Below are 25,924 nucleotides of genomic sequence, written 5' to 3'. Positions count from 1 at the left end.
GATGATTTATTACTGAAGGGAACACCCATTTCAGTTCCGACAAGGGCAAAGGGTCCGAATTCATAAAATCTGCAGCATAAAAATACATATGAATAACTATGCATATAGCTGGGTTTCATTGGAACCAGGATACAGTGATGTACCGATTAGATGTTTTTTGGTATTCGAGTATTTCGGTGCTCGTTAAAAAATTAATCGAATCCTGACTCGAATCAGATGCTTAATCAAATATTCGAATAATGTTTAAATGTTTTTAGCCCTATTTTCAATGAAGATAAATGTTTAATCTTTTAACGATTGTTTGTTTAGTAATTAAAAAAAAAATAATATAACCTGATATGACGACAAAATAGAAATATAAAAATTTAGAAATATAAGAATACCATAAATACTCGAAATCTGAATCCGAATAATATGTATTCTGTATATTAAGTATTACTCAGGTGCTTGAATACTAACTCGAATACCTACTCGGGTACCCTGTGGGTGTTCGAGTCAATATTCGAGTCAGCTTGACTCGACGCATCACTAATCTAAGAGCAAGATCAAATTATTAACGCCAGGGACCATAAAAGGGGTCTGGCGCACTTTATAAGGATTCAATATTCGAGTTGCTTTTATGGAAAACGAATATTCCCTTCCAATAATTTCCGAAAGACTGGCTATAATTATTTGTATAGAAAAAGTCTTCGTACCCCAGAGTTTGTTGACCGCTAGAGGCACGAGTTAAGAGCACATCGACTTCTATAAAACAAATATGATAAAAAAATATATAAGTATGTTTATTCAAATAAATATTAGTGCTTTTGAACGGTTATTTCCACAGAAGATCCAACGAAGATCTCAATGACTTATCCTCTAGCAGTTCGAAATGAGTACTTAAAAAGCTAATCTCTAAAAAATTTAAAATAACAAATATTATAAAATAAAACTTATAATAAATTTGACTATTAAATGTTAATAGTGAATTATTTTGCATGAATTTGTTTTGGGTTATGATTTTTAAACTTTTTGTATTATGAGATTACGGGATTTTCTTTTATAACATAATACAAATATTTATCTATTCGAGAGCTATGATGCTAAAAATAGACAAGAAAATGTTCAATATTTACCAAATTCACATCCCCTTTGCATGTTGACAAAAAAGTGGGACAACAAAACGTAATTCTTTTATGCGTATTTTGAAAGCGTGTTATCATTCTGTTTTTATTAGCATAATAATATTTACCATTCAATACGTACGATATTGACTATCTAAACGGGATTTTTGTGACCGTCGCCTTTTATTCCCTTGTTCCATTTTGTTATCACAGTTTTTGCATTCATTGCAATACCGCCGTAATCTTGTGAACTGCGCTGACTCGCGCGATGGCCGGGCCGTGCCAAATTTACTGGAAATATACTTCAAAAGAAATCTGTTTGGTAAGGGAAGGTCTGGAAATACGCGATGGTCATTCCATGCCAGGAAACTGGGGGGATTAGAGTTAGTGGTGAATTTTTACTTGATCTAGACATTTTAAACTTTGTGACATAACATATAAGAGTGAATTTTCTTTGCATTTGATTGAATATATACCTACATATATCGGGAGTGCTAATGATCTTGTCTAGACGATTATTAATAAAGGTCAATGATGTTTTTAATAATCTGGAATCGATATACAGTAAAGTTAATTTTGTTAAATAAAATTTAATAATAAGATGGATTTAATAAATCTTAATTATAACGATATAGATTCATTACTTGTAATGAACCCTTTGTATTATTGTAATGAAATCAAATTCAAGAGAAAATTTTATCATCTGAACAATAAATTAAGGAGTTTCTGAATTAAACTTTTTGCGCATTGAATTTGAATCAATTTTATAATAATTACTGAAGGAGATTACTTTCAGCTTGGTAGCAGTTTTGTCAATATTAATGTCTTTTTATAAATAATGAATTAAATGTAATTATATATTAAAAAAATATTACATTATTTCCGAGAAAAGCTTCCAAGATTTACATAAAATGGGGATGTTTTTTTTAATGTGAATAACATCGAAAATTCTTCCTGTTATGTAAATTCATAGAAGATTTTTTGTTGGGTAAGTTGAAAAATAAACGAAAGTTTTACCCTAAATTAAGTGTTCGGTATTTTTCTTATTTTATATACAGTTCTCGTTTATATATTCTTTGTATAGAAAAGTAAATTTGAATGTGTTTTATAAAGTAAACCTAATTAATGTTACTGATTTCAATATAAAAAGAGGATGGAAAATATTTAAGTCTTGGATACACTTGAATAATTTCCATCCTCATTTTTTATATAAATTAATAAAATGACACAAATAAAAAAGTGACTTAAAATATTTGTTTTCATTGTTTTTTTTTTTGATGGATAGAGAAACAGAGATTTTTTTTAATAATATATGATTAAAGTATAATCATATATTATTTAAAAAATCCTATTAATACCATAAATGTGAAAGCTTTAAATATTTGAGAATATTTGAATGTTTTTTTATATTAATTTACAACACAATAGGACACAAATGACTGTATGGAATTTGGTTTATATTGTACATAGCGTTACATATTCTACTCTTTATTCACGCATTTTAGTGATAAATATAAATAAAAAAATATAAAAGAAATCACTAATACAATCTATTATAATCTTTATCGCTCTAACATAAGGTTCATGAAATATGTCAATACGAACCCTCTTGTAGTAAATACTGACCCTTTTTCAAACCATTACCCAGAGAATGGTGGTCAATTTACAGCTCATTTGTTTTCTATTGTTCTTTTATATGTATGTCCCTGTAACAGTGGTATTTGGTGTTAAGAGAAAATATCAGAGTAAATAATGTTCTAAAGTCTGGTTTAATCTTGAAAAGAACTTTTTGTTTCACAGATAATAGCAATTTTAATTGTGATTAAATTAACGAAACCGCGAAATTTCTAAGTAGTCTATATAAAATATATTCTTTAGAATACACAAGAAAAGGATAAAAGATAATTGTAATGGTTACTAAATCATACTATCTTCTTTATCAAAATTCTTCACGAGACAAAAAGAGAAAATCGAGTATTGAATCTATTGCCTTATCCACTTTCATACCACGTCTTATGAGTAATTATTTACTTTTATTTATATCAGTTCTAAATAATCTTGTCTTCTTCTGTTTAATTTTCTTTTGCCTCCCTAATAATAAAAAATAATAATAATAGCTAGTTACGTAGGTTATATTTTGTCCTGGTTGATGAATATGCATCAGTTAAATAAGTAACGAACACAGGTCGTTTTAATTACTACAAATAAATTACGTAAATAAAAAACTAATACCTTTATTCCTAAAAACTAAATGGCTTACAAAACAATTAAAGTGTTTTGTCACTGTCTATTAAATTGAGAAAATAGTACAAAAGAAAAGGACAAAACATTGTATTAGACAAAATAAGTTTGTGAGAGGCTTAATGTTTTTATGAATAACGGAGTCAAGATTTAGGTTCTCACTCGTATATACTACTAAATCCTAATTATTAAAGGGGAAGGCGAGGACACTTTAGATTTTATTAATTGCATTCCCTAAGTTATTTATCCGTTAATCTCTTTTCGACAAAGGATAAACTTTGCGAGAAAAATACAAGCAAAGTTGTACGGTCCTGAAGTAATATTGGTTATAATGGGATTGATGGAAATTCTTGAATTTAATTTACTAGCAATGCACCCCGGCTTTTCACAGATAGATAGACAAATAAATTAGTATTTTATATTAGTTTTAAATAGCAAATTCTTCATATTTTGGATTACATTACTGTAACCATCGTAAGGATTTCTAATTAAAAAAAAATACAACTAATGTTACTCGCTGATCATGAAGCTTTCTATTAGTAAAAGACTATATAATCGAATAAAAATTTAAAAACAACTTAATCGAATTATAAATTAAAATCAGTTAAGTAGGCTTTGAATTTCATCTATTACTAACAAATATACAAATAAAAAAAAAAGCAAATATATTCTCTTTATAACATTAATATATTATAAGATATATACAATGTAATTAAAATAATACCATGTAACCATTATGTGCTATTTACACATATTTTATTTTTCTGTCCTCAAAAAGATTTAAATTAGTATTTAATATCCATAGACAAAGATTTAAATAGAGGCCGCAATTACATTCAAATTGTGTCAATTCTTGGCCCAAAATTAGGCTTAACAGAACCTAATTCAAGCTTAATTTAGATTCAGAGTTCTACATAATAATTAATGTTAAAAATGTCTTGTTGATTAGCGAATTAACAATTACGTTCGAGATAATATTTTTGAGGGTTTATTAATAATAAATAATAGATATTATAATATAATAAAAAGCAAAGCAGTTTATTAGTGAAATCTTTAGTTTTCGTATACATAGAGATATTTGATATGTCTGTCTTTATATTGTTTTTGATAAATCCGTTTAGAGTGGCGCCATATTATTGCCCATTTTAAATATGAAATGAGTAAGAAGCTTAATGTAATGAATGTTGCAGTATTCTGTATAGCTTTTTTGTGTGTATTGTTTATGTATGTAAACATATCGTTATCATTTTAGCCATGTAGGTACATACTTGTATTTAAAAATGTGGAGAAATAATTATTTTTCTAAAGCAATTTTATAAAATAGAATAGAAACAATCTTTATTCAAATACACTTGTTTACAAGCTTCTTTAAATCGTCAATTTATATATAATTATATGCTTGTAGTGCTAGGTTTGGAATGTTGTTATCTGCTAAGATGAATCCACAAGAAACTCAAGAGTTACGCTTTTCAAATTATTAGGTGAAAGATAATTTTGCATGGACTATAATTAGAGTTAATTTCTATTTATACACATCATTAAATGGAAAATAAACAAGCAAACATGAACAGACTAGTCCCTACAAGCAGCACCCGTTCACGAGTTTACCGAATTAACCAGATTTATCTACGAGTAAGTAATATACTTATAAGTTTGATTTGCTTTTTAAGTATAGAGAAAGATACCAAAACTACTCGAATGATTCCATTTTCAACCGAATTCAAAAAGAAAGAGGTTTTAAATTCGTTTGTATTTTTTTTGTTATGTTTGTTACCTCACAACTTTGTCAGTTCTAAACCAACTTGGCATTTTCTTTTTTATCTAAAGGGATATATTTTCAGATTGGTTTCATAGAAATTTTATCAAAATTGGCTCTGTAAATTAGTTCTTAAACCAGAATAATTGGTTTTCTCACAATTGAAGTCGATTTTTTTTTGTGGTACATAATCTTTAATTATGTAATGAGCGAAGTTTGGTAATCTTCTTTGTTCTATTTCAGTTCAGGCCCATTCTTTGCTGGGTACAGGCATCTTCATAAATCCTTCATTAACCTACTCGTAGCGTATGGAAGTTTTCCTACTTTGAAAATTGTTATTATTTATGTGTAATCTTTTATTTTGTATAAGATAAAATATTATAATACCTATACAATGCCAATATATTAATCTCGACATTATTCAATGTGACATACGATCAGTTAAAACCCAAAAGCTTGTTTATGGGCATCTGACCGCCGTAAGAAGGGTTAGAAAATAAAACTGGTAATGGATATTAAAAATTTATTGACTCTAAGATAAGACATGAAATATAAGGGTCCCTGTGTTAAATGTATTGGATACCATATACAGGTCATCAAATGGTTTTTACTTTTCATGATATATTCATAGGGACAAAATGAAGTTTTCTTTTTTTTTAAGTAACGTAGAGTGCCAAACATGTTGACGGCCCACCTGATGGAAAGTGGTAACCGTCGTCTATAGACATGAGCAGTACCATGGACAACAGAGTATTCTGTTTCGCCCATAATATCCCCTATGCATTGCCATTCCTGAGGCCTTAGATGGTTTTCTTCTGTACCCTGTATATTCACTGCCATATCCCACCCTTCAAACCGAAACGCAGCCATTCAAACAAAACTGCTTCACGGTAGAAACACGAATGGGACCGAGGTACCCAAGCAAACGACTTTTGTACAAAATCTTTCTCTGGTAACATAATTGTTATTGAAACAAATAATTTAATCTAATAATGTTTTAAAATATTGAATAAATTTTTAGAATTAATATTCGTATAGTCTGTGGCTGTAACTGCTTTAGGCAATATACTATTTATAATTCTAATTAATGAATAAGTAAATTTAGAGTTAGTATAAAACGTACGTTTCCACTTAATAGCTATGTTAATAAAATTAAAGAGGTACTTTTCAATTAATTTGCTAACGAGCTCTGCAAGACCTTCACGATAAATCCAATTTTCTAGTAAACTATGATTACTAAGTAAACGTATAATCTAATTTGAATGTTTCACCAGAAAGTATAATACGACTATACATCGTATACTTGAACAAATATTGAAAATATTAATGATATAATAATTGTCTATTATGAAGTGATTGATAACAATTATATTATATTACTAGCTGACTCGGTAAACGTTGTTTTACCATATACATTATTTCTAAAACTATACATGAAAATATATCGTACTACAATTATTATATTCGATTGCCATCTTGCAACCCTATTGCGACATATAAAAATTGCGATTAAACAACAGGGGTTAATTGTAAAAGCGTGAAAATTTGAATTTGTATGTATTTTTCAATGCTAAATCATAATAAAATAAAAATAAAAAAATTGTAAAAAAAAATATTTAGGATTGGGTTACCCTTATCATTGAGGGGTACGAAAAATAGATGTTGGTCGATTCTCAGACCTACCCGATATGCATGCAAAATTTCATAAAAATTGGTAAAGCCGTTTCGGAGGAGTTTGGTAACAAACACCGAGACACGAGTTTATATATTAGATTATATAGCTAGTCTTGTAACCTATAAGGAAAAAAGGTACGTATATACATATTATATGTACTATATTATTAAAGATATCTTTCAGATTGATTAGGAATTATGTTCAAATGAATACATGAGTTTAATTTTAAAATCAAAGTTTTTGGTTTTACTACTGTAGTCAATGTTTTTTTTTTTTTTTAAATTGTATATATATAAATATTTCTTTTAAGTCGAAAACGATTAACACGAATATTGTATTGTATTGTAAAAGTATATGGTATATGTTACCCTGTGATCCCTATATAGAATGGACCACCCGTTCCTTTCCCGTGAATGTTATAAGCGACTAAGAGAACTTAACGATGGAGGAAGGCAGCAGCGTCTCTCTTAAAACATTTCTTTTTTTAAATACATATATTCCCGGATATTGATTTCCAGAATTTTGACATTTATTGACATGACATACATACTTTTCCTTACAGGTTCTCTTAAAACATTACCAAAGCTTAACTGCGGTTGCGAACTCTCCTGCCACATGGCAACCACTGGCAAATATCCCTCCGCCCCTATAAGGGAGGCCTATGTTCAGCAGTGGACAGATATGATGATGATATGATGAGGATGATGATGATGATGAATATTATATTACATTTCGTAATTATTTAAACAATGCATTGTGTAATTAAATAAAATACCTAATATTTTGTATAAAATAATATCAATAATTCAGATGTGTTTGATCTATTTGTATGTATTATATATGTTTATCTTTACTCATATTATTATCAATGCTATTATATTTCTTCGGTTTAATCAATCGACGCTTGATATATAATTGCCAATTAGTACGAGAAATTTATACCAATATCGTTACGAAATCACGCAATTACTTACATTATTATACTTCTTGGTTTCACGTATTCTCGTAATTAAATAAAGTTAATATAATACCATTTAATTAAAGCTTATTAGAAAACGCACATATTCATTTCAACATAGCCATTTATATTTGAAGATTTATTTAAAAAATTAAATTGATTTAATTTCTTATTATTTCTTTTAATGTATTTGCTGTTATCTATTTTATTTTTAATCTAAAATATCTTGCATGTGACTTAGTTTTTAAAACATAGAATGGTAAACAAGCTCGTCAGCTTGTTTACTTGTTTGGGTCGTCGTTGATAAAAAGTGGCTAACTATCGCTACATGCACGTATTTCTTATTCGGTTATTTAATTTATTGGCTTAATAATTAATAAATACACAATATTATTATCATGTTCCTCTGAGGAAGCTTGTTACAGTGAAGAGTTAAAAAAACTGCTTCCTGCTCCAATTTATGGCAGCAATTAATTAACACAGGACATTCTTTAGAGGTTTCCAGGTTATTTATTTTACTTAGAGGGGATTTCGGTAGCTTTATTGACATTACACAATAAAGTTATATATTCTTCCTTTTCTTTCCCGTGAGTAACGTAAAAGGTGATTAAAAGAACTGAATGATAGAGGGTTGGGCAGCAGCGGCCCTCCTAAAACGTCACTAAAATTCTAACCGCGGTTGCCAACCCGCCTGTAAAGCGTGGCAACTACTGGCAAGACTGCCCTATATCGTCACCTCTATGGCAAATTTACGAATCTGCAGTTTTTTCAAATTTGACATTTCTTTAAAAATCTACATTTTGCGTCATACTACTTATTGTGGCTTATTTTCAAATTTCTATCTCTAACGGTTAAAGAAAACGAGTAGCTCGAATCTCCATATTTTTATGATATACCCATAGTAAACTTACTTAGCATATTTTTATAGTATTTTCTATAATCTATCTATCTATTATCAATTTAAGAGCTGATATACGATTTTCAGCATCTCTTTACCTCTTGATACGAACTTACCTTGATCATATTTTTCTCGGTCTCCCTCTCTCCCTTCTTCCTTCTATCTTACCTTCTATTTTCTATAATAAACACTTTAATTTAAAAATTTCAATAATTATTTTATCAATTTCTCAATCCTAATTTAGTTATTTTACATGAATAATTGCTATAACGTTGTTATTTAAACTGAAGTTCTCTTCAAAACACGTGATTTATACCTTGGTATATTTACGAAAGTGGCACCTTCGTTATTTATCCAGATATTAAAATAAATTATTTTCTTTGGCAACTTACGAAACTGCCACTTTCGTAGATTTGCTGTTATATAACTCAATACCTAGGAACTCTCATGTATGAAGGTGCAAAGTAACGAAGATGCATTTATTTTTTAATACTTGTAATATAATAATAATTAATTAAGCGCATTCAATAAAAAACAGGATTTTAAAACTAAAATGTTAGCATGATCTTTTACAGTAGTCTTCTGTCGAAAGTTATTTGCATTCTAATGTTTCAAAACGTTCCCCTGTAAAATGTATCTTTTTCAGTTTCGTAAGTTTACCATAAAGGTGGCGATATCATATATCATTATATAAGCCGTTGCAGGCGGGTTGGCAACCGCAGTAATTTAGGCTTTGGTGATGTTTTAAAAGGAACGTTACGGCCTATTCCTCGACTATCAAGCTCCCTTAGTTGCCTCTTACAAAATTCACGGGAAAGGAAGGGGTAACATATTCTATGCCGAATCCACATGGTACATATTTACATATTTAGTTGTATTCTTAAGCTTCGTCCGTTATCGTATCGCGATGTTGATTAACCTGTAACCATCTTCAGAAAAAGAGATACTAAATGTAAAAAGACATTTTTAAACTCGACCGACAGTGTCAGAGATTAGCGTATTCAAGCAAATGTTAAGAAATAGATAGGTGCCTAGTAAAGTTATTTTCTTAGGAGAAGTTTTAGAAGTTTCTAATAAAATTACACGTAAGGCAGCGTGAAACTGATCTATCTATATTTGAAGATTGATCGGGCTTGAAAGTCATGTTTCGTCTTAAGTAACATCATGATCGATAGAGACTTCCGAAAGTTTTTTTTTCCATCTACTTACTCAATTACTGAATGACTCAAACTGTCAGGCAGAATAATGGAAAGTTTCCAGTTGTATTGTTGAAGTCCCACTTTAATGTGTTTAAATTCAAAAACGTTCGTGTTGCCAACAAGTTTGTTTGTAACAAAATAACTTAATGAAAATCTTTATAATGTCGTTCAATGTAAAATTTTCTATATATATTTAAAAAATATAGAAAGGTACAAACATAGGTTCTACCTATAAATAATATTTAAAGATTAAACGGTGTTCCAAACCAAGTAGTACAGAAATAAACAGCAAATACTGTTTCTATAAATAGTAACAGTGTACAAATATAGTTAAATGATTATATTTATAACATCAATAGAAAGGATCTGCCTACGTAAGTATCGCTCCCAACGACAAACAGGATGTCAGGGTATGCAGCCTACTTCCGCCCAAATGATCGGCTTCCTACTCACTATTGAGTATTTTCCTTGCTTGCATAACATCAATATACTACGCCTTGGTACTAGGAAAGCTTATTGGATTTCCTCAGATTATGTAGGCTATAATGTCATTATATCTATACTAATTGATAAGACGATACATGCAGAAACTATTAATATAATACACAATTCCTGTAACATGGTAAATGTAATTATTTATCCAAAAGCAAAGCAGTTTTACCAGCCACTTCATTCGCGTGATCAAAATGTATTGAACGTATAAAATAAAAATAGTCTATGTTGTTCTCCATTTGAAATAGTAAATGTATACTAAATTTGTAATAATCTGTCATATATATTAAATTTTTTTTTTGATGGGTGAAAATGGTATGGTAACCCCGCTTGCGCTAAAGGTATACGCTTGCAGAACACCAGTGAAGGGTATATTGAGAATGAAAACTAATCATTATATTCATCAGCCATGATAGTTTCCAGGGAGAACCGCGAGTCGACCTAGTTGGGTAAATTGAGCATATTCTCAGTCTCCATTACTAACAATCCTTTCCCCCTCTAAATTATATTAGGGTGTCGTATGTCGTAGGCGACTAAGGAAGGACGAGGGATGGGCAGCAGCGTCTCTCTTAAAACATCTCCAAAACATAACTGCGGTTGCCAATCCGCCAATAAACACAGCAACTACCGGCAAACTCACTCCCCCCCCCCCTCTCCAAGCAGGAGGCTTGTGTTTAGCAATGGACAGTTAAAAGCTGACGTGATATGATGATACGTTCTAAAATTAAATTAACCATTGTTAATTAATAACTATCATGACTAAATTAGAGTAGAAATTGTGCATCCATTATGTACTGGATATGACTGTAAGTAGGTTGAACTGTCATTACATTGGTTACTGTTGCCGTATCTCAAATAGGATTTTTTTTTATGTATTATAATGGAATGGTAATCCCGCCTGCGCTATCGGTATACACTAGCGGGATACCAGTGAGAGATGACTGGTGAGGATGAAAAGGCAGGTCAATTAGCTTATCATGACGAATTCAACGATAAATTAGTCGCGATGGTTTCTAGGGGAACCGCGTGCAGGTCGACTTGATAAAGTATATTGATAGCGATGGGGACTAACCTCCCCATTACTAACAACCCCTTCCCTCTATTAAATAGGATGATTTAGCGGTGACCAAATTTGTTTGTTATTTCATCTTTTATTTATTTATTTTATTATTTATTTATTTTAATGTTAGTACATCTTGTACTAACATTAGACTAAGATTATGTTACTGACAAATTAGGTCATTGTAGCCCATAATAATAAAGATTATTATCATCATCAAAATCATTCACCGAAGTCTGTACAAAAGTAACTTATGAATAGTACAGAAAGCAAAATTTATACAGATCGATACAACAATTATAACTGACTGATAATGATTATGTACTAATTGTTAATTATTTATTACTTTTTTTTTAAATATATATTCAATGTCTTAGTATTTTAACTAACAGAATATATTTTACAAAAATAACTGATATATACATAACTTGCCAAAATTTCCAATATTATCATAAACATTCGGGAACACATTAGTGGCAATCGATGGCACTACACTGTGAAACTAAAACTTTACACAAGTTTAGCATGGACCCAGAAAGTTCTGAGAGTTGTTTGTAATGACTTAAACCGCTTATATACGAGAAAAGTGTATTTTTAGAAACCACACGATCAATAATATTTAACGATAGAGATAGAACGAGTTATATTTTATACTTATTTTTGTTTGGAAATATATTGTAGATTAAATTCCTTGATGTTCAGATTAAAATATTTCAAAAGTTTGTGATGAGAAAATTTTCACGTAGTTTCCTTTGGTAAAGATTGTTTTTTAAATATCCACAGAAACGCGAGGACCGGGCGGTAAAGTCAGGTAGTTGCCTTTTAGATAAATTAAAATTAAGTCATTTTGAAGCTTCAAAGTATAAATGAAAGAGACATTAAGTATTAAAAATGTTTATGAATTACCTTACACTTATAATAAAGTCCAATTTAGTAATCATAATTGTTTTTAAAAAGTGTATGCTCGTATTCATTAATATTGTAAATATAATGACTAACATAATTGGATTATGAAACTTTAAACTTATGTTTAAATGTACTTTTTTAATAGATGATAATGGTATGATGACCCTGCTTACGCTAAAGGTATACGCTGGTAGGCACCAGTGAGGGATGAAAGGTGAGAATGGCAAGACAGGTCAGTTATCCCATCATGATGAATACACCTGTTAATCAGCACGATTCTAATATGATAACATAATTAAACCTAGTAAATTTTATATCTACAAATATTTTCTACTCATTATCTGAAATATAATTTACATAAAATATATATTTTTATAAGTTTAATAATTTGTATAGGCTTATCAAGCTAACAAAAAAATATAATCATTCATATATATATATTCATTACATACTATAAAAATAAATTCCTGTTAAATGGAAATAATAGACGTACAAAACTATATATGTATGTTGGCACAAGCGATTTTCATAAAAAAATTTCAGGAAGGTAAAAATGTAACAGCAGGGCTAACCCCAAATAGGACAAATACCAATTGATTAATATATAAATTTATTATTAAATTATACAGGATTTAATAATAAATTTATATATTTCTATTCTTTTAAATTCTACTACGTGATATGTTAATTTTATTATTGAATTACATAACTGCAATTCCCTAGTAATTATAGTATTCTATATTCAGGCTGTAAAAAATATATAATATGTTTAATACAAGTAATATATTAAATAAATTATAAAATTAATACAAAGGTTTTAAAGAAAAAATACACTATAGTCAATAATTAGAAACAATAGAAGTATACACAGACATTGATTTAAACATAAATAAATATCAAAGCAACAAAAAGGTAAATAATTGCCATTGATAAATCAACCGAAACCAAGCTCTTTATTCATTCAACGAAAACCAGCTAATATTACATCACTGCAGTGCAGTATAGGAGCTACGTCACTACGACTAGAGCCAATTCAATTAATCTTCCTATAGGTGGATCTGGCGAGCTTGCCTCTTCGCCAGAGGATTACAGACTTAGTTTATTTAGTACGGCAGAGTTTTGGAATAGAAATGAGATTGTTTTATGAACATAAACAAATGTCGGGGGTAATATTGAATCTTTTATGAATCTTTTATCGTTTATTAGTTCCGTTAGTTTTTATAGCGTGTTATGTGTTTGCTTTTCGTAAATCAAATCCATTACTCGAATCCCGGTTGGGCTAATTTTGGGTATTCTCAGATATTCTCTTAATTTCTAATAACACCAGGTTTTCAAGATGACTATAATATTGGTGCGATTATAAAAAAAAAGAAAATACGAATACTAATATAACGAGTACGGTAATTGGACAGTAAATACTTGTTAATTAATATAGATTTTATATAGTTTAGAGGAAACAGATTAGTTGGATAACATTTGACCAAAATGTCAAGATCGAATCAAAGTCTTAGTAACTGAATTTAAATATTTATTTTTGAGTTTGATGATTTTGTTTCATCCAAACTCAAAAATAAATGATTTTATTTCATACTTCGGAAGGCATTTAAAGACATCATTCGATAAGTCACGTTAATCTTAAGTGTATAATAAGGATGATCTAGAAACTTATATTATTTGAGATGGATACCTACAAACAAGTAGTAGTAATAAAACATAATTTTAAACCCTTATTTCTTAATTTGTTATAAAAGGTCACGATGTTTCATCCACTAAAGTCTATGCAATCAATATGTCTGCATCCATTATTCTACTGTCTTGTTCCATTACCAACTATATGATGTCTGATCAGCAACCGCAAACAGGCTAGCTCTCAAAGTGAGCCTTCAACTCCAATTAATGATCTTGAGTCTGACCGCACTCTGCAAATGCGGCAAATGAATTTGATTCCCAGCTAACTTTCAGCTTCGCCAACTGGTTTTTGCAAGTACATGATTTACTATGCCCACAAACGAAGACAACTATTTTAGACTTTATACAATGATAGAAGACCGCTATAATAATATAAAGATAAATATTGTAATTTAGTAGAAGTACTTCTTAAATAGTTCTTTACGAGAAAAACAGATTGGAATTGTTTTTAAGTTATATAAGTCACCAATACATACGCTCGACTCGTTTACCCAATTAGATCTTTGCTAACAAAAGTTTCTTGATCTATTGGGTTTTATATAGATTTAGTCGATTAGTTTAGAAATTAGTCTGTTTTTCTTTCAGGCTAAATATTTAGTTTATGGCAACGATACACTACATTTAGGTACAACTTTAATACACAGTGTGAATATATTCTTTTGTTTTTATTATTACATATCAATTACATGCACGTTTATACACAGCATTTTTATTTTTATCTAATTTTATCCTTTTGGTTCAAAGTTACTGCCAAATTTAGCCATAACAAAATCAGCGACCAGCAATTAGCTGAACATACAGGACGAACCTGTATCTAATGGCATTCTCTACTAGTCAACCGATAAACCGATATGATACGATAAGCCGTGAGAGTAAAAGGCGATACATTTGTCTAACAAAGTCAATTATTTAATAAAATAAATATTAATTGTGTCTAAATTATTAAAAAGATTGTAAATAGTTTTAGTAAACAAAACTCAAATTAGACTAAAATATAAAATGAAACATGTTTCTTTATTTATTTATTTACACTTAACATTTTATTTATTTGCACCAATAAAAAGTAATAAATGCAGTAAATTTTATTGAGAAATTATACAAAAGATGGCCTTATCGCTAAGCATCACTAAGGAAACAAATAGTAAAATATTGAAATCATATTTTTTAAAGCATGTTTAATTATTTTTCCGTCTATCGTAGATTATTAGGAATTATTTATTATTTGGACTAATTATAAAGAAAATAGAGACGGGTCACGTAAATTTTTTCCTTGATAATCCTCTTTAGCTAGAGCTAAGATTAGTTGGCTAATTTCTTAAAAGCGTTCGCTTTTTACAGATTTAATGGAGTGGCGGATTATTTGTCTCTATCTTGGCATAATTTATCTGGCCGAATTAAGCCCCAAGCGGAAAATCTCACTGAAAAAATGGCTGCCGATAAAAAAAAGAACAAAAAGATTTTTTAACGAAAACACCCACAAAAGAAATGTTGAGATATGAATAATGGGAATCATTGTGGAAATATATAAAAGGAGCGCTGGAACGAAATAAGGGTAATGATTGCTCCGAAGTTGATTTAATACTTACCCAAAATATAATGTAAAGTTTTAATACAAAACGAGACTAGTACGAATGTACAAGCAATGGCATGATCCTTTCTGGAGGAATTGTTAAAGTTCGTTATTGGTCGAATTGTACTGGGTGAAATAAAAATCGTAAGCGAAATATAAAACTAAAAATCTGCCCATGCTGTAAAAGATTATTAAGACAAATGTTATGAATCAATAACCAAAAACGACAAAAAAAAATCGAGTCTTATACTAACAAAATAAGATAGGTTACCTTGCAAGATTTCCACACAATATATACTATAGTCTCTAAGGAAAATCCCTAAAGACTACAGTCCATAGGTTACAGCAATTGTTTACCATCAAACGAGCTGTAAGCTTATTGGCTATCTTTCTGGTCTAAAAAAAACATGGTACATTTTTATCAGTTATCGACCCATGTTTCTTTAATAAAAATATTCAGTTTCTTTGCTAACAATTAATTATTGCTCTATATCAATCACGTAGGACCATCGAAAATTCATACCTAATCAAGTTCCAACTAAACTTTACCACATTTTGGGCTGGGAATAGCCAAACTAATTAGGGACGAGCACTGAAGGTATTAGTTGCTTGATTACAAACTAGACACATGATTACTCATTATATTCAAATGTGTACGTAAATGCTATTATTTTTGTAGTCTTATATTATCTGTTAACTTATATCTCCACCATGAGTGAGTTACTTATAGGGTTGGCAGAGTATTCATATCAAATTACCTATCTTATGGTTGTTGTATGGGTAAAATAAAAAAGTAGTTCTCGTTTGTTAACGCCGAATGTGAGTTCTAAATTATATTAAAATCTATTCAAATATCTGAGCGTGATTAAGATAACTCACATAATGTATTAAACACATTTTAATTTTAATAATAATATTTATTAAAACATCAAAACGTATTTATAAACTTTCATATGTATAATTTAAAATCTCTAATTTAAAATTTTGAATCTCCATTTGCGATCTTTTATTTTAGATATAAAACGTAGTAAAATTTTGTAGAAATATTGTCCTATTTTATACCCCGTTTATTGCGCACCTCACATTTGCTCACATAATTTATAAGATAGTTATTAGGGTCTGAAAGCACTTAAACCAAGTGCCAATTCCCTCAAACTGGCTTGACGTATTTGCATGATGAGGCGTCGTAACCACGAGCCACTGTAATTGCTTCCCTACTAACGCGGGATGAGTTTTAAAATTGAAAATGTCTTGGCAAATACTGAACGGTAAGAACAAAAAACTAATGTGTTATTTACAAGTATATATGTATAAATTTTGATCGATAATATCCTTATTTATAATTTATATGTAATTTTATGTAAATGAAAAAAACCTTTTGATAATGCTCCATAACAAAAGACAAGTTATATCACACAATAAATATAAGACTGTGATAGTAGTATAAATGTTGTTATTTTAAAATATGAGAAAAAATATATACATAGAAAATTTATTAGAGCAGAAACTAAAAATTCCATTTTATTACTTAATTAGAGCTTTTTAAGCTTTTATAATTTTTATATTTGCATTTTGCATCTAAGAAGACGATATCTAAAGGTTTAAAATATTACGGAAAAATAATCAAAATGTTATTATGAAAAACTGCAAGAAAATAACTTTACTGGATAAAGATTTTTACAAAATGTTATCTGCTTGATGCCCCTGTTTCTGCTGTGAAGCAGTTGTGTTTGCATGGCCGTGTTTCGGCATGATAGTGTAAGATATGACAATGAAATAACAAGTTTAACGTCATAGTCCTCAAGAATGAAAACGCATGAAAATTATCATGGAAATATCCATGGTATTGTTCATGTCTACAGGCGATGATTACCATTTGCCATCAAGTGGGCCGTCAGCTTGTTTGCTTTTCTATGTTGCTTAAAAAAAGAAAACCAAATAGTAAATTCGTAAATTATCTTGAAATCAAATCTAATTCCAATTTGAAGATTTATGCATATTTGCAAGTAAATTGCTATCATTCGAAAGTCCACGTAAGATATTAACGGAATGGTGAGTTCAAATGAACAAATCCAAAATCTGCCCATTTGTATTCTATGTTTGAGCACCGAATTCTATCTCAGAGGTATTGGAGTTTCGCAAGTTTCTAGAGGCCCAATTAATGACGCGATTAAACTAAATTAGGTTTGAGGCGCGAACGACCAATTTCTACTCGGATCTGTGATATGTGATAAAGGATTTTGAACCGTATAGCCGGTGATTAAGATTGCGATAAGAGTTATTTACGAGCACAGTTTCTCAGTCGGTTAGAGAGAGCTTTGGCCACCACATGTTGGCTTTGACTAATTGGTTAGCCGTGTACAGTAATTGAAAGTAGCAAGGAAGTTATAATGGAAAAAGTGTTTTAATAGCATATCTCTTATATTTCTTAAGCAGCATCAAAGTAATTATTTTTACATTACAAACAAGATGTGTTATCTGCATGAAAATGCCATTGTCAGATATTTTTTTACGATTAAAATGGTCGAAAACTGTAATCGATAAAATATTTAAAACAATCTTTTTTTAAAATTTGTTCATTTTTAACTCACACATATATACATAGGTATCTAAAACCACTAGATTAAGATAGACACTTTATAGAATATTTTAGTATATTTATTTATTTAAAAAAGAATCTTTAACTTATAAACATAGTTTCTGTTTCTTCAATATTTATATTATCTACTGGTCATGTGAATTAGGGGAACTAAGTATAACTACGAGTACTTTAAATAGTATAAGTACGTATTGATTACATACCGCTATCTCTGAATTTTATCAAGGTATAATAATATGAACATAAATAATTTAGTGTATGTTAATATATTATAAAGGACGTAATGAGTCCCAGACGAGACGTCAAGTGGTATAAAATTGTTATTGACAGCAGTGATAAGAACAACCGAACAAGATTTGGTTACAAATTATGTACATTACTGGTTTTTACACACAACTTTGTCTGTGTGAAAGTAGACTATATTTTTGTCTGACCCAAATAGTATGCGAATAGTTTTTAAAGTAACAAATAAGTTCACTTTCATATTTTATTGATGTAATAAAATTGTAACGATAACAATATCAGCGGGTCCACCATGAAATGAAATTCCGAAATTTCAGACTCAATTTCGTGTTTTTGTTTATACCAAAATCGGACCAATGAATGGAGTTTAACATTTCGTTCGTCATACATCCTATCATAAAAATCCAAAGGAATAATATTTCAACATTTTTAATATTTCCAAACGGCATGTATTATGTAATTATAACATCAAATTTCTGTTTCGTTTGGCTCCGAAATTTCGGAAAACATTTCATGGTAGGCCCTCTGTTCTTGGGAGATATCTAAGAAAAATATATATAAGAGATCTTAAGAAAAGCAATAGAAGCCAAAACAATAGTTTTCAGAAATTGTATCTAACTGTAAGTTTGTTCCAGTATCCCGCAATAACTACTACACCAAGCTAGATGCATGTCTATATTCAGTAGAGGACAGTTAACAACTAATATGATAGAAAAAAAACTGAAATTTTTATAGTAGTGTTCTTGAAGGTCTAACGTAAAATTTGGTATTTGTTTTATCTTAATATCCTATCTAGGAATAGCCTAATTCATTAGTTTTCCTATTACTGAAATCCATGCGTATAAAATAAATAGTGGGCGAAAGGATAGTCAATAATATAAGAAAGAATTAAATTAGTTAGTGTCGTGTGGTCCCAGCATAGAATGGGTCATCTCTTTCTTTCTCATGGGTGTCATAAGGGAATTTAATGATCAAGGGATGGGTATCCCTCTTAAAAGATCATTAAAATTCTAACTGCGGTTGCCAAACCGCCTGTCAATCGTGGCAAATACTGGCAAAACTTCCTTATGAGGAAGGCATAGGCATAACATAGGCATGTTAATCTGTGCCCAGTTAACGGCTGATATGACGATGATGATGATGATGATCCTTACTAATATCACAGTATAAAGATGATGAACATGATTCCATGATTTTTATATGGCGATGATAAATTAGTTACTAGTGGCAAGAGACTCCCAAAAAAGTAGTTCACAATGGAATTGTGTTTATTTTTCGTATTTTGAGATGATTATTATTTTTTTATTCTATACTTCCATAGTTTTTTTTTATACCACTGAGGTGGTAAACAAGCATACGGCCCACCTGATGGTAAGCGGTTACCGTAGCCTATGAACACCTGCAATACCAAAGATATGACGTGCGCGTTGCCGACCCTGAAGAAACCTCTTTACCCCCCTTCCGAAGAACCCTATGCTGTAGTCTCTTGGGAAAACCTTGGCAGGGTTGTCCTATACTTATTTTACGAAAGATTTTCCTATATATTTTTTTGCTCTTGTATAGTAAAATCTAATTATTGAATCACTTACCTGTAAGTTGACATAAGGCGCATCGGCCATTACAGTTGGTACAATGAAACCACCTTCCCCAGTAGACATATCGATATCTTGACTGTAGATGTCAGTTTTGTCGTCATACAGCTTGACACGGACACGAACTCGCTTTTCGGTGCTCATCGCTTCAACCTGGTTAAGAAATTTTAACTGGCATTAAAAATTAAGGCATATATTATAAAGGGTCTATATTTATATATATATATATATATATATATATATATATATATATATATATATATATATATATATTCAGACATTTAAGAGTGATTAAGTAACCTAAAAATATCATAACATCATTGTATATTTTAATATTCGATCTTAATATAATAATACCCAACCGATTCTACAAACAGGTGATCAATTACTTTTACCTTAAAGGTAATTTGTTCTTCCAAAATTTAATGTTATATTTTATATATGTAATTCACTTGAGAGTATCGTCTATTAGGGAATCAAGTCCTCTTGAAGGTCGACGACAAAAATAAAATGCTCTACTTAAAACGAAACACCCTTAACCTCCGCAACCACTAAGGAGCCAAATTGTTCCCATAAAGATAGGCAGATGTATTTCCTTAAAAGCTACGCTTATCATGGGGCGGATAAGTCTAACTTCACGACTCCGGATTCGGTGCTTAAACTTTGCATATAAAGTAAATTACTGTTAGATATGAATCAAAGTATTCATTTGTTGCCAGTTGTTTTATTCGTAAACATATCTACTTTGAAACACAGCGTCATCTAACTCACAATATTGAGGTCACAAGTTTTATTCTGGTTAACTTTACGGACGTTGTTTCTGTTAAGATTTAATTTAATTATCCCTTAAAATGTTAATAGAAAGTATTATTAGAACTAAAATAAAACAAAATAATCAATCTGCTTCAGTCATGCTGAAGTGATTTTATTTATATACATGAACTCCGCTAAAATTTTTAGAATATACTCGTGTATAGTAGCACTAAATTGAACAACAGAGCAAACAACGAGATTTTATTAAAAAAAAAGCAATCACGCGCAGTTCCGTGAGTTTCGTACTATTTGAGTTTTGTGAAACTAATGGTTGTATAACGAAATGTAAATTAGTGTCATGAAACTAGATTCGTACCAATCGTTTCATGATGTAAATGTGGTTTAAAGATTAAAGATCTGAAGCGAACCTGTTTACCAGAGGAAGATTTTGTACAAAAGTTGTTTGCTTGGACACCTCTGTCCCATTTGTGTTTCTATCGTGATGCAGTTATGTTTGCATGGTTGTGTTTCGGTTTGAAGGGTGGAATATGGCAGTGAATTTATAAGTTACAGAGGAATAACATCTGAGTCCTCAGGAATGGCAACGCATGGGGGGTATCATGGGCGAAACAGTATACTCTGTTATGTGCATGGTAGTGCTCATGTCTATAGGCGACGGTTACCACTTTCCATCAGGTGGGCCATCAGCTTTTTTGCCATTCTAAGTTGCATAAAAAAGGATATATTTAATATATATGTACTCGAATATTGTTACTATCAACTTTGTAATTGGATTAAAGTTTTTGTATCATAATAATTTTAGAAAACAATATTTTGCCATATACATATAAAATTCTGAATTAGTAAAATAAGTAACCATAATAAATCATGTTCTCATAGAACATACGAACAATACTAATTCAAAATAGAGAGCCTATACAACGGACATAAAGGAGAGAGAATCACATCGATATAAAAGATCTTCGTTAGAATGCCTCTGTAATTTATTACGTTGTGCCGTTGCCAAGAATAGGAAGGGATGATGTGAAATACACTTAAGATTGCTATTTTTTATCTCATTCTAGCTACAGTTGTTTTGCGTGCGGCCATCTCTTCGGTACTTAACAATTGATTTTCAATGCGTACAAAAGGAAAAATGTATTTGGCAAAAATCTGTGAAATTTGAAAACAAGAATAAGTACGTAATAGTGATTTACAGCAAAAGTCTTTTATTTTAATATCATCTATTTTTAAAAAGTTTGTATTTAAAAAAAGTCTAAGTAAATTGATTCAAATGCACACGTGGTAGTCTCTGTGTACAGTGTTTATATATAGAGAGAGAGAGTTTTAAGTTCTTTAGACACATTGTCAGACGAAACTATGACAGTTTGGAAAGCATAATCTTAGATGGCAGTAAACTGATAAATCACGAATTTTACTAATATAATAAAATAACGCTAAATATTTTTAAAAACCAATAAATATGCTCAATTTAATTTTTTTACAAAGTTGTTAGGTATTTACAGATTATTTCATACATACATGCTCACAATTAGCCAGGTATATTTGAATGTAACATGAACATAGACAATACTGCAGTATGGAGATATCGTTAAGAGACATGTATTTTATATATTAGGATAGTATATTAGTTTAGAATAGTATATATTCCGTCGCATAGTCTGGGTGTAGTCTAAGCATAGAATGAGCCATCTTTTCTTTTCTGTGTGTGTCGTAAGAGGCGATTACGGGAACTGAATGGCCAAGTGATGGGTAGCAGCATCCCTCTTATAACATCGCCAATAACTGTGGTTGCCAACCCACTTGCCAAGCGTGGCGACTACTGGCAGAACCCCTTCAAAAAGAGGAAGCCTATGTTCAGCAGTGGATAGTCAACAGCTGATATGATGATAATGATTATATAACTATATATTCAGATAATTCCTAATAAATATGGGAGTACTAGAACATAATTGGGATTTCACTCATCTCCTCCTCCTTCCACTTTATACACAGCTTTTGTGTTAATTTGGTTTGTTAACGGTTACCTGAGAGTTTTCGACTAACTTTCGGATTTAGTAGGAAATTCAAACGGACTTCAAACTTGATAAAATTAATTTGGATCTTGTAATAAAGTTCTTATCGCGATATCATTCATAATCTCAAAGACCATCCGAAAGTAACCACTTTATTAAGATTTACTCACAAAAAAAATATTAAATATTTTGTTCAGCAAAAAGAAAATTGATTTTAATATTATAATGCACCTATTACAATGAGTAAAATGTTAATATGAAATGTTAATTGACAAATAAATACTAGATAAATATAATATTATGAATTACGTATAAAAATGTTACATGCCAAACTACTTATTGCAAGCTACTTTTTGCCATTAATTCCATCTTATTATATACGACATTTACAGCAAATATATTTCATTTTATTTCAATCTTGACACTATTTATCCCATACTACAATACAATACTCCAAAGAATGCATAGCAATAAATCTATTCGTTTAAAAAATAATCACATTTGGAAAAAATATTGCAGAAATCTTGTCTTGAATAGAGTATCATTAAAATAGAACGATAGTCTGTTGGCAAATATTTAACAGATACAAATAAAAACCAAAAATTATATTGAAATTTATAGCAAACATTGGATTTTAAAGTCTGTTAAAAACAAAACAATATCTAATGTAGGTCGCTAAACAAAACTCGAACGTTAAAAAAGTAAGTCTAAAGTCTCGACTATTTTCTGTGTCCAACTTTCAAAGAACACGAATAAAATAAAACGCCCGTAGTTGAGAAACAGTTTAAAATTTCAGTGATTTTGCGTTTGAATGTATCTGTTTTTATTTCCTTTCAGTTGGCCGGATCGCTGGTTGTAGAGCTCTCTCAGTAGGAAAACTTAAGTCTTAAAAAAACGGTCCGACGATTCTTACATGGAATTCAATGTAATGTGAGCTATTTACAGCTATTTTATACCTAGCAAAAAGTAAGGAGACATTATAATTCTAATGTTAAAGTAAAATCCATTTATTGTCGACATGTAGCCACTCTTACAATTAAATCAATTCTCAGTTTGAGTAATACTCATTTACAATTTATTTAAATATATCCTAATTAAATTACACGTTGCACTACAGATCCAGATATTCGTACCTATGTATTTCTGGATCTTAATATTTTTAGCGTAAAATAAATAATCATATAATGAATATATATCAAAATAATAATTCAACTAATATTATATATAAGTTAGTTACTTAATCACGCTCAAACGGCCAAAAAGATTTTAATGAAATTTGGTACATAAGTAGGTAGTATTCTAATACAATACATAGAATACTTTATGCACTAATAAACATAAACAAAATTGCGGAAAATACCTATTGGAAAATAAACGATTACTTACACGTCCCACAAAGGGTAGTCCAGGCTTGTATCGTCGTCTCATGCTGTCAGCAAATCGCAGCTCCACATAATGCTGTTCTGCTGCTGGGGCTGCTGATGCTAGGTTACCAGCTTTGGTTCCGACCGTGATATCCACACGAGCAGACCCTCCCCCGCAACGGGCTTCAATCCGCCAGGTGCCAGAACGTGCTCCAGTTGCTAACACGGCGCTGAGTTTTCGGACGCCTGTGAATTAAAATTACATATATTACATTATGCAGTGAGTATAACTGATTATACTCTGATAGTAACAAATAAGCATAGAGCATGGTTGAAGGTAGACAGTCACTGTAGTCTATAGACGCCAACAACACTAGAGATGTCACGTGTACATTGTCGACTCTGAAGTAACCCCAATACAAATACGATACCTTCAAAAGTTATTTCATTTAAAAACTGAACAACTAAATCGATTTTGAATAAATTGCAATGGATTAATCTGAAAGTTCTCTTTTTATCCGAAATCTAATCCTTTCAGATAAAAAGAGAATTTTTAAATCGGTTTATAAATGATATTCTGAGGTAAAACATATAAGAGAAAATACAACCGAATACAGATTTTGTTTCCTTTTTATGTAGTAGGTTAAATACTAAAAACTGTCGGAAATATTACGAAAATGCTTCAATTCTGGCTAAGTTAAAAAATATAGATTAACTTAACAACCGTCACAAGTATGTAATGACTCTCTCAATACTGTTGATATATGATCAGACGAGAATTTATAAAAAGTGCTTCATTGTTGCAACATGATGGACTATCATAGGAAAGATATATGAACCCATTAGATCAAGATTTACGTTTCAGCTCGAATTATTGCCTTTTATTCTAAGCGATCTGTAACCTATAACAACAGTAAAAACTCAGTAAACCCTACCAAATCCTAATTATTAAAGAGAGAGGCGAGGAGTTTTAAATTTTATTAATTGCATTCCCAAAGTTATTTATCCGTAAATCTCTTTTCGACAAAGGATAAACTTCGAGAGAAAAACACAAGCGAAGTTGTACGGTCCTGAAGTGTCGTTGGTTATAATGAGATTGATGGAAATCTTCCTAAATATAATATACCAGCAATGTCCCGGCTTTACATAAATAGATAGAAGCATAAATTAGTACTTTCATCATCATTATCATATCAGCCTTTAACTGTCCAACGTTGAATATAAGCCTCCCACTTAGGGGATTTTGCCAGTAGTTGCCACGCTTGGCAGGTTAATTGGCAACCGCAGCCTTTAGAGATGTTTTAAGAGGAACGCTGCTCGCTCTCTCTTAGTCGCTCCTTACGACACCCACGGGAAAGGAAGGGGTGGCATATGCCGGAACCACACAGCTTTTAGTACGCATATATTGGGTTTTAATAAGCAAATGTTTGATACCATGTAATACCATACCATGTAGTACCATATTATTGTAATTTTCGTAAAGATCTCTAAGTTTTTTTTTTAAATAATGTATAACCTAAATCATTCGCTGATAATGCAGATTTTTATAAGTGTAAGAACTCTTTAAATTTACTCAGTAGTTTTTAAGTCAATAATAAAATGTCAATTAATCAAAATCAAATGTTTTCTCTTTTTAATATCAACAAAAGTTTGCAAAAACTATCTTATGATGTTTTTTTTTTTATTTCAAGCAAAATGTAATTTAATACTCATTCGAAACTAACAAATGTAACGTTAAAGTTAGTACGTGGCTCCACTATCAAGTTTTTGCTATCCGATATGACATGTGA

General features: G+C 30.4%; 1 protein-coding gene across 3 annotated transcripts in view; it reads right to left on the bottom strand.

The window, feature by feature from the left end:
- The window catches only part of LOC113523163 (C3 and PZP-like alpha-2-macroglobulin domain-containing protein 8), a 267,491-nt gene that overhangs the window by 74,877 nt on the left and 166,690 nt on the right, over window positions 1–25,924 (bottom strand). For all 3 annotated transcript variants that reach the window (XM_052898520.1, XM_052898521.1, XM_052898522.1), the window contains 2 exons: window positions 24,157–24,380; window positions 19,979–20,134 (listed from right to left, as the gene is read on the bottom strand). In XM_052898520.1, coding sequence (XP_052754480.1) covers window positions 19,979–20,134; window positions 24,157–24,380 — 380 coding nt within the window. The remainder of the gene's footprint in view (window positions 1–19,978; window positions 20,135–24,156; window positions 24,381–25,924) is intronic.

This window comes from Galleria mellonella, unplaced genomic scaffold, assembly GCF_026898425.1.
Source record: "Galleria mellonella isolate WM207_F2 unplaced genomic scaffold, CSIRO_AGI_GalMel_v1 utg44, whole genome shotgun sequence".
In the NCBI taxonomy this organism is placed as follows: Eukaryota; Metazoa; Arthropoda; class Insecta; order Lepidoptera; family Pyralidae; genus Galleria; species Galleria mellonella.
This window is presented reverse-complemented; position numbering and strand designations above follow the sequence as displayed.